This window comes from Coccinella septempunctata, chromosome 1 (genome assembly GCF_907165205.1).
Source record: "Coccinella septempunctata chromosome 1, icCocSept1.1, whole genome shotgun sequence".
Taxonomy (NCBI): Eukaryota; Metazoa; Arthropoda; class Insecta; order Coleoptera; family Coccinellidae; genus Coccinella; species Coccinella septempunctata.
Window position 1 is genome coordinate 35862112 of NC_058189.1, and position 11015 is coordinate 35873126.

The window sequence follows — 11015 nt, forward strand, 5'->3', positions numbered from 1 at the left end:
GAAACTTCATAAACTTTTGTATTTTGGTATGTAAATCGAAATTATGATAGTCAGTCAACATCCGGTCGGGACACAGCTGGTCAGTCAGCTTCAATGTGCGTAGCGTCGTTTATAAGGATGCAATTCGTTTATTAAGCGTGAAATTTTTTTGTAACTACTACTGACTATATTATCGATAAATAAAATGGTCAGTCAGCCATTCCGTAGAACAACGCCCGTCAGTCAGTGGATAAGAAATTAAATTTTTTCGCTCCCTATAGATATTACATCATAATCATTTTAAGTATAACACATTTATTTTAATGAGCAAGTTCTTTAAAATCTCAGAAATAAAATTCGTTCGAAATCAACAGGATACTTAACGGAAATGGGCATACGCAAAAGTAAGAACTCATTGATTTTCAAACTTTTCCAATATTTATTTAATTCATTAACGATAACAACCTATAAAGAATCATCACATGATTCATCATCTGAATCTTCATCTGAATCCATAACATCATTTTCACTATCGTGATCTGACAAGTCGAGCTCGGGTGTTGCAGAATCTGAAAAATAAATAAAATTCAGTAAAAAAAGTATTTTTGTGATTGTTCAATCCAGATAAAGATATTTCTTTACCTGTATTTTCTTGTAGAGGTTGAATAATGACATCTCTTACAAGTTCTGGTAATTGGTCGCCTTTGAACCAATCAAAGTCATATCCACCATCCACCAATTTCCACCCGTAGTCTGTAGGAGATAGCTCCGTTGGAATTCGACGGTGAGCATTACGCCAAATATTTGAAATTAAGCTTGCTCTTAGGAACTGCTGCATCAATTCCGATTGGCATGGTGGCATACTCGATCCATCTACATTCTTTATTTTTATTTTAAAAGGATCATTTGTGGTGCTTGAACATTTATACGTTTGTGAAAATAAAACGAATCTTGCCTCGTCAATTGATTTAATTTTTTTCAAGCCGTATAAATGGCAAAAAAATTTTTGAACCTTATTGAACATGTTAGTCTGGTTGCTTGCATCTACAAGTCCAAGGTCAGCGAATGTTTTTTGAAAATCTTCGCTTTGCTTCAGTATCTGTAGAGGTTTTTTTTACCTTTCTTGTAAAAAGCTGGGTTAAAATCACATCCAGTCAAAGAATGCAGTCCAGGAAGAGCATTGCAAACAGAATTTCCCAATTTTTGATGCATTCTACTGACATTAATCATCCTCTGATGATTAGTCCCAACTTCTATCTACGCGCATTAGAGCTGACTGACCAGCTGTGTCCCGATTGGACGTTGACTGACTATCATAATTTTGATTTACATACCAAAATACAAAAGTTTATAAAGTTTCAGCCTTAAGAAATTGATCTTATTATGTCGGTAATCACGACATGTTTGATCGCGCACCAGAGGCACATGTTCTAACATCCACTTGATTGACCGCAGCATTTTGTTGTATATTATGATTGAAAAAATCAGGCTTAAGAAATTCAGAGAGATTTTTTGGCTCTGGCTCTTGGACTATTTCCACAGGTATATTTCGGTCGGATATTCATATAGCGAAATTTTTTCTTCCTTTCATTTAGATCATATGCCTTCAGTACTGAACTTGCTGTTGGTTTAAATGCCCGCACTAACTGTTCTCGTATACTGTATCAGATAATTTTGTAACAAATTCGATTTCATAACTGAATGTAAGAGTTTCTGATCCGATATATTAAAAACCAACGTTTTCTCTACAGATCACATCATTTTGCCTAAAAATGTACATCTAACCTCTAACCTCTCATTTTGCACACTTTCTACTAGTTTGTGCTATCAAAGAGGAATATTTGATGCTATCTACGCCAATGCGCGCTAGTGTGACGTCATTGGACGCAGCCGAGTAGTTCCGATCCGCACTTGCGCCTCCTTTCCTATATCTCCTTGACTCCTTGTCTGTATTTTGACAATTAATGAAGCGGAAACGTCCATACTTGTCTTGGAATCGCAATCAATTTGTGAGTGTCAATCAGGTTTATCATCTGCTTGTACCGCGTCGAAAATAAGACAGAGTTTAGACAAAAATCGCGAAAAGTAAACAGATTTTGATTCTGTGAAATGGATTCAACTCTGGAAAGTAAGTACAATTTGAATGTGTTGCGCGAAATTATTGCCAACGATGTATGAAATAGTAAATCTTCAATGAAAGTAATGTAATTTTTTTTGGTACGTTCTGAAGAGTCGTGTTAGAAAAAGCAATAAGTCAAAACCCCGAGAGAACTCCACTCTGAAACTAAATGTAAACTTTTGCCTAGAAATTTCTTCAAAGCATATCCAAAAATTGGCTGCTTCTGGCTGCAACTTTGGTTTTGGGGATAAATTTTAAGCGATGATATGTGCCTAGGTTGGTTCTTGTTTAGGATATGTTCTTTCTTCTTTTGAATTTGGTGCTTAACTGATTTCAACTAAATGAGCGAAAATTCATGTCAAGTGTTAGTTCGATATTTTAATTTTATCCTAAAAAAATGGCGATTGAAAAATTTTTAATACATTTTGATTGTGACTAATTTTTTTGAAATCGTTTTTGCAGCATTTTAAAAAGAAAAAACAGCATACTTTCAATGAGGACCGCCCTAGTGTGCTTTTTCTATAGTTTTTCGTAATTTTGGCATCAGTAATATTTATTATAAGAAATTTGGTAAAGATAATTCTTGCATTAATTTTATTTTTCTTTATTTTCTACAGAAAATTTGGATAATACCAAAGCGATTTCTTTCACGAGAAAGAAAATTTTCGTATTTTTGAAATCGGTGTTAAACGAAAATATCAACGTTGTCACTGGCATTATTGAAAAGGAGGCGTCAAAAAAATGTAAGCAACCATACATTTTGCCAAAAAAACTGAAAGATGCTCTGGGTAAATTGGTACCGAAATTCAAAAAGAAATGTCAATTTGCGGCTAGGAGCGAATCTAAATTCTTCAAAAATTTCGATGAGTGGCTCAACGTGCTTGTGTCTTTCACAATAAGAGAAGTTTTGAATACTCCCATGGATACTTTGGGGCATCCTTCGATTGACAACACAATGGGGCATCCTTCCACAAGCTGGAACGATTTAAGTGATCAGTCAAACCGTAGGAGGACAGAAAAGGTTCGAAATGAAAATACAGTGCACGAATTGGCGAACGCTACACAAATGAGCCTCCGGGCTTCTGGAGATTCACAAGCTACAAAGGTAATCAGGGATGTCACAGAAGGGAGCCCATCAAAAGCATCTGAGTACCGTACGTCTATTGAACGCGTTTCAGAAGATGTACTGTCTGGCAACGAAGCATTACCACTTGTAGTAGAAAGTAAAATGACCAAAAGTCAATATCAATTGATACGTTCTGTAAGCTTGCAAAAAAATTGTAAATTATACCCGCCTTATAAATGTGTATTGGATTCTAAAAAAAATGTTACCCTGAAAAGTCAAGCTTAGCGATGGAGACGGAAATCAATCGGATGCTAGCATTTTCTTCATTTCCCTTGCAAATCTCTGATAAAGCCGATCCACACCTGATTATTTGGGAAAATCCACGTCCGTCATCGCCAAGATTTTGTCGACCAATGAAAATTGAATTTCTTCGTGAAACTGCAGAAACAACTAGAGACAAGTTGCTTGTATCGAAGCGCAAGAGAAAAACCTGGTGCCCTTTCAAAGTATAATTGACGCCAAAAAAATTAAAATCAATTTCATTCTTGTGCTGACGATGATAGATGGTAAAGTTTGTAATTCGATAACAAATACATCATCAAGTATGCGTTGTTATCTTTGTGGTGCTACATCCAAAGAATTCAATGATATAGGGGAGACTGGGGAGGGTTGATACGTTTTTGGAATATTTATTTTTGTAAAATGAATTATATGAAGAAACAGGATTTTTATAACATTATATAATTCTTCGATTAATCGTTCAACGAAATAAAAATACACTTCTCAAAATATAAACATCCTATTCTGTACAAAACGTTGAACACAAAAACATGCAAACTGTCTCAAGCCTCCCCACATATGGGAGGATTGATACGGTGTACTGGGAGGCATGGGACACATAAACTGAAAATATAAGCCCCATTGTTATCACTTGCAAATGTCACATATAAACATTTTTGTGCCATTTCTAACACGGTCACATTCTTCTTGGCACCATTGCGAGCACACCTAAGGCCTGATCCAGAATTACTAGATCAGTAGGTAGGTCAGCAATGATACTGGTTTGCTTTGGACCCGTAGGTGCAGAAACATGTTCAGAAGGTAGGTTGGATGGTAAAAACGCCTTTATGTAGGCCTGTTCAACCAGCTCCGGAATATTTTTTAAAGATGATACATATATCAGGCCTCCCCACCCTAAATGTCTCAAACCTCCTCGAAAGCAAGTTTTAAAGTAATTTATGTTAACTATGTAACTACTGTTAGCCTTACAGATTAAGGTCATGTAGTGCTTTCTGCCAGAGAATATTCTCTGGCAGAAAGTTACCTGAAGCTACTGTCACCTGCAGTCGTCACCTGATTTGTCGGTAGCAGTCAAAACAAAAGAATTCAAGATGGCTTTCGCCAACTTGACGTTTTGACCATTAAAAATTTTTGAACACCCAATTTTTCAATTTCTCATTAGATTCAAAATTTCACATGTTATGTTGCTGTTATGTTATTGTCCTTAAGAAATGTGTTTTTCCCGTAAGACAAGTTCCAAACCCGTTGTATTCTGAGTTAATGATGTTTTATAGATATTAGAAATTGCCCATTAATGTATGGAATATATTATTTGGAACGATTATTTCTACGTATTAAGTTTTGAAAGTCATTGATGACCGATATTTGCTGAAGTTATTAGAGTAATGAATACAGTATTTGTTGCTTGAGTTGTAATAAACAATAAAGAGGGCAAAATGGAAGCAATGCAATATGAATTATCAAGAAATATGACATTATTGTTCTTTTTTGAACGTCTTATGGATGAAGGAGAACCTAGGACTCTTCATGATTTGAGCTGCCAGTTTGGATCCAAAGGATTCACTAAAGAAATGAGGCAAATCGCTGGTGGTTCTCAAAGTGGCCTTAAAAAGTTTCTAGGACAGTATCCAAGTCTTTTCAAGATTGATGGGGAATATGTTATGATTAATATGTTTCAAACTGAGGGAGGAAAAGATGCTGAAGGTAATTAGTTCTGAATTCACATTAAATTCATAATATCACGTTCAGTTCTAGGCGGTAAAGACTACACAACACAAGCAGTCGAATTTTTCTCTGAAAAACTCGCGCAGTATGGTGAAGGTACTGAAGTGCCAATAAGAAGCCTGCTAGGACATCGTTCTCAAGCCAACCCAGAAGTAAGACATGTCTCTGGTCAACATTTCACCAGTATATTACTTTTGAAAACGGCTACAGACCGTGGATATAAGCCTGTATCAAGCCTCCCCATGTATGAATGCTCCCTAGTCTCCCCTACACAAGATGTTGCAAAGACCGATTGATAAAGGTTACTCCGAATTCGGAAAATCGTCGCTGCATGCTTGGATACGATTTTTTGAATATTGCTTACATGTGTCTTACAAATTAGAAATAAAAAGGTGGCAAGGCCGTAAAGGAGGATAAAGAAAATGTTGATAGAAGAAAAAAAATACAACAAGGTTTTCGTGAGAAAGATAAGGGCTTCTTGTTAATCAACCAAAACCAGGCTATGGAAGTTCTAATGACGGAAATACAGCTTCCTAGCTTTTTTCTGCTTCGATAACGGGAATTGATGAAGAACTGATAAAGAGATTCCATGTTATATTGCAGGTGATTTCTTGTGCATTCGGAACCAGTATACCCAAATTTCGCAAATATACTGAAGATACTGCACTGCAAATTTGTTAAACTGTATTCGTGGTATTTTATGCCAACAATATTACACAAAATTCTAATTCACGGTCACGAAATCGCGGAATCTCCGTTACTTCCTGTCAGACAAATGACTGAAGAAGCTCAGGAATCATGTAACAAATATATCAAAAGATTCCGAGAGGATTTCTCCCGAAAATGTTCCCGAATCAAAAACATGGAAGACATTTTTTGCAGACTTTATCATCCTCTTCAATTTTTGCCTCCAAAAACATAGCACATTTGATGTTGTTATTTTCAATGAAGTTATTTATAATTTGTTTTTTCGGAACATAGCTGTTAATGTTGTTGTAAAGAATTTTCACTTCAGAATTGAATTTGAATGCTGTTATGGGCTGGCTCTGTTGGTGACGGATCTTCTGGGTTCTCCATGTCAAACATCAAAATATACACTCTGCTCCCTGAAAAAACAGCGACAGTGTCGATTTTATATTGGTTGATGAATCTTCTTTTTAATTTGTTGATTAGTTCTTCCCTATTGGTATTTTTAGGTTTGTTTAACTTCCTTATATATGTACTAGCTGACCCGGCAAACGTTGTTTTGCCATATAAATAATTTCCTTTTGTATGTTGTATTATGTATGTATCATAAAAAAATAGAAATTAAAAATTTTGTCTAAAAAATAAAAAAAAAAATTTAGGGGTGGACTACCCCTAACATTTAGGGGGATGAAAAATAGATGTTGGCCGATTCTCATAGATAGCTGACCCGGCAAACGTTGTTTTGCCATATAAATATTAATTTCCTAAATTACTAAAATGGCTATTAAAAAATAAGGGTTGATCGTAGAAGGGTGAAAATTGAGGATTGTATGTATTTTTGTATGTTGTATCATAAAAAAATAGAAATTAAAAATTTTGTCTAAAAAATACAAAAAAAAATTTAGGGGTGGACTACCCCTAACATTTAGGGGGATGAAAAATAGATGTTGGCCGATTCTCATAGATACCGGATAAGCACAAAAAATTTCATCAAAATCGGTCAAGCCGTTTCGGAGGAGTATGGTAACGAAAACTATGACACGAGAATTTTATATATTAGATTAACTATATCATCATGAATAGTAATTGTGCCGTGAATTCTGCTCTGTTTCTTGTTTTGTTCTTCTATGTTTCCTGATTTTTTTTGAGTGGTTTGATTGAGACGTTAGGTATTTGGGCACTTAGGGGATCATGATTGGTGATCTTCTGAGCCACATGACTTGCATTTGGGAGGAAGGGTTGTTTTGCATTGAGATTCTCTGTGTGGGCCCTGACATTTAGTACACACAAGAGGACTTATGCAGTTATCGGTTGTGTGATCAAATAATAAACATCTGCTGCACGGCATTGGTGTGGGTTCAGGTGGGTTACTAGGGTAGACAAGGTCGTGTCTGTTTTTATAAAACATCCCCTCATTTAACAGTTTTTCGAATGTTGCTTCCTCTCCAGTTATTATTCTTATATGCCCTGTTTGTGTATTTGTTGCTCTTGATGTAATTCTCTTACAGTATCTGTGTTTTAGATTGAGATCATTTAGGTGTTGGCTTATGTCTTTTTCATCAATAGATTTTTCTACGGCAGTTATAACTACTGAGAAAGTTTTTTGTGGTTCTTTTCTTTTCTTTGTTCTTTCGTATAGTCTTGTTTCGTTATATTTAATTATAATCTTGTCGATTTTCATTTCTTCTAGGGCAGCTTCGAGTTTTTCTTTATCACCATTTGATTTTAGCAGGTAGCCCAGTTTAGTTCTCAGAATAATGTCTGTTGATTGCGGAAATTTTTTATTCCATTCTTCAGCCATTCGAATTCTGTCTTTTATAATGGACTCGTCGACTGTTAAATAGAAAATATATTCGTATTCAGCATTTCGAATTTCATTCATTCGTGTGGAAAGCGAGTCGAAGTTTTTATTAGTCAATTTTCCGTGAGTGCGTCATTTTTTGATGATTATTTATGTTTATATTTTGTCGCATTGGCATATCCTGTTGTGTTATCTGATAACTTCTGTTGTCCAGATGCGTTCGATAGTCGCACCGTATTATCGATTGTGGAATTTCTTTATCGCATGAAGGTACTTTTTTGTTGGGTCCAAGTTGCGTGGGAGAGGTTGGATCTCTAATCCTCTTTTTTCTTTGTCGGATTTTTTTCCATTCACCATTTTCTTCTATTTCCATCACAGTGAATTCTCCATCACTTGAAGAATTCATTATGAATTCAGGAGATCAGTATAAGTTGAGAATCATATTTACTCAGAATTTTTATTCTGCATTCAGTTATCAAAAAATTAGGGAGAGATGCAAGAGTAGGTACCGAAGAAAGCAAAAACTGTCTGTTTTAACCCATAATAACCTAGTGTTACACATATGTAACGCAAATTTCACTGGCAAATCTATTTTATTTCTCAGTAACTGTAGCTATTAGCGTTACATATATGTAACACCATTTTTCTCAAACAAAAACTATACAATTTTCAAACAGAAATTGAGTTGTTTTTGTCTTGTACACTCTATAAAGAATATTTATTCAATTAGAATAGTGATCATAACTCAGGTTATTAAGGGTTAATAATAATCACGGCAATCTCTTCTTCTCGCTTTTCTTTTCTCATAGGTTTCCAGCGAACGTAATAGTTTTCTTCGATAAGATTGGATTTTCTTTTCCCTAGCAATCACTTCTTAGCGCTGGGTGTTACGGTTGACGTAGGGGTGCGCTTTTCGACTACTGCACTACCCCCTGATGCTATGTTCTCTTCTTTTGAAGTATCAGTGGTTTCTTTTGGTGCTATTGTGTCTTCAAGAAACCTTAATTGCTTCATTTCAATACACGCAGTCGTCGTCCGACAGAACACATTTTCGAGAACACAGAACACAAATAATAAAAAGTGTTAACTACCTACTATTCATTGGCAACAGAATTGGCCGCCATCTTAGGTGGCTGAGAAGTGGGGGAAGGCGGGAAAATTCAAATCGGATTTGAATCTTTCTTGCTTATATAGATATAAATAAAAGGTGTCGCGCACAAGGGCAATTTCTTAGTTTTGGTGTTTTAAAAATTAGCCACTTTTCCAAGCGAAAACTGGCAACTGATTACCTATCACCTGTGTGTGGATTGTCATAATAAGTAAATTGTTCTATTATTTGTGATTCAAAAAGTGGAAAGTCATGAAAACTAGAATGTTCATGAATCATTTATTGAATGAATGATAAATACACATAAATTATTGAAAAAATACTTCAAAGATACATAAAATTTGTGGAATGATGATCAATTGACGGATTTTTTGAAATCCTTTGTAATTTGTGTCACATGTTAGTGAACTTTATTCTAGCTTCATGGTGTTTGAATAAAATCATTGTCATTTTTTTTCAGAAACAGGATGACTTTTGAAACAAAAATAGATATATGCAGAAAACACTTTATATTGAATAATAACTGATATCTCCATCTATCATGCAGAGACGTCCAAACAGTTAATAGAATTGTCAAGAACAACATAATTTTATATAATATATAAAAAAACATTAACATAATATCACAGAGTCCAAAAGCTCAGTCTTCAAAAAATAACATTTAATAGAAAAATTGAGAAGGAAAAATATATATATAATATATATAGGAAAAAGTTATGGGTGCTCAGCTATTGGGGACCTTGGTGTGAATCAAAACAACTGTTTGATGATCAATTGTCTATATTTCGGTTCTAGATTTGAACCTTCTTCAGGACACTGAAACATACACACGAGATTTAGTTGACAAATTCAAATAAAAGACAGGGAAAACACTTACTGATACATCTTAGTTGGAAATAGAGGAATTACATGTCAGTGCACGGTCTGTGTTGACCATCAAGAATATAAAAACTTATTTTTGAGAATGAAGCAATCACGGGTTACAATTTTTAGGTCTACAGTGAGGGAATTATTCAATTTTTCAACAAACTTTTTTCTATAAATTTCTTCTTTTCTTTCCCAGACCAACGACGCAATTAGATATTATTTGACACCTGAACCATAAAAAGCTGGTTAGGTTAGTCATCAACCACAACTGTGGTTGATATATATATATATATATATATATATATATATATATATATATATATATATATATATATATATATCGAAGAGGTTGAGGGTGTTTCGACTGTTGGGCAGTTAGTTAAAGTCAATTTGTATTAACAGCTCTATATTTCGTCCGAACTTTGTGGACTTCTTCAGGAGCATACTGTAAAAAAAAGAACTTTATCTTGTATTCTAATGTACATACATGACAGTGGACTTACAATACTAAGACATAAACAGGGGCACAGCTTCAAGAAAAAGGCACAATCGCTGAAAGCTGTCAGTCCACATTATCATAATAACAAATTTAATGAGATATTGTACGATGTTAATATTATTTTTCCTAATTATCTTGAAAATATAGAGGCGCATAACAAAATGAAGTAAGTGACGTGACGAACACAGAACAGGAACATAGAACAACATATGACATGGACTTGTTTTTCTTGACAGGAATGATTTTGTTTCTTAATTTTTATTTTATTTTAAAACCACCTTTTTATGTGGGAACATTCACTCTGTAAGGTCCTGCGGGTTTCGTCCATATTGATCACATCTTAGGAGAAAACTATATATACTGCTGAGATTGTTTGTATCTGATTTCATATTCATTGTGTTATTTTGTTGTATATGGCACATCTCGACGAATAAGCGTTTGTTATAGTTGTCTTCTTGTTCCAGTACCATTACGTTATCGAAATCTGCGTTGTGACCTGTGTTTCTAATGTGTTGGCCCAGTGCACATCGGTCGGGGCGAATGGTGGAATCGCTTTTGTGCAGGGAAATTCTTTTTGCCAGGGCTTGTGAAGTCTGTCCTATGTACACCTTGGGGCAATGTTTGCACTTTATCTGGTAGACTACGTTTCGTTTAAACGAGTTTTTTAATTTTTCTTTTGTGTTACTGAAAAGCGATTTGGTGGCCACTTGCAACTTTTATGTTTATGTATTTTTTGAATAGTTTGGTCAGCTCGAATGTCAACTCTTTGATGTATGGTAACTTTGCGAAGGTGATTCGGTCTTGAAAGTTATCATCATTGTTCCCATTTTCAGCCGTCAGGGTCGGCTCTGGAGGGAGCGTTGT

General features: G+C 35.0%; 1 protein-coding gene across 1 annotated transcript; it reads left to right on the plus strand.

Annotated features, from left to right (window-relative positions):
• The first annotated feature begins 4740 nt into the window (after positions 1-4740).
• Positions 4741-9256, plus strand: LOC123306352 (egalitarian protein homolog). Its single transcript, XM_044888325.1, has 3 exons — positions 4741-5168; positions 5220-5372; positions 9246-9256. The coding sequence occupies exons 1-3, from the start codon at positions 4901-4903 to the stop codon at positions 9254-9256; spliced, it is 432 nt and encodes a 143-aa protein (XP_044744260.1). The 5' UTR covers positions 4741-4900.
• Positions 9257-11015: the final 1759 nt, after the last annotated feature.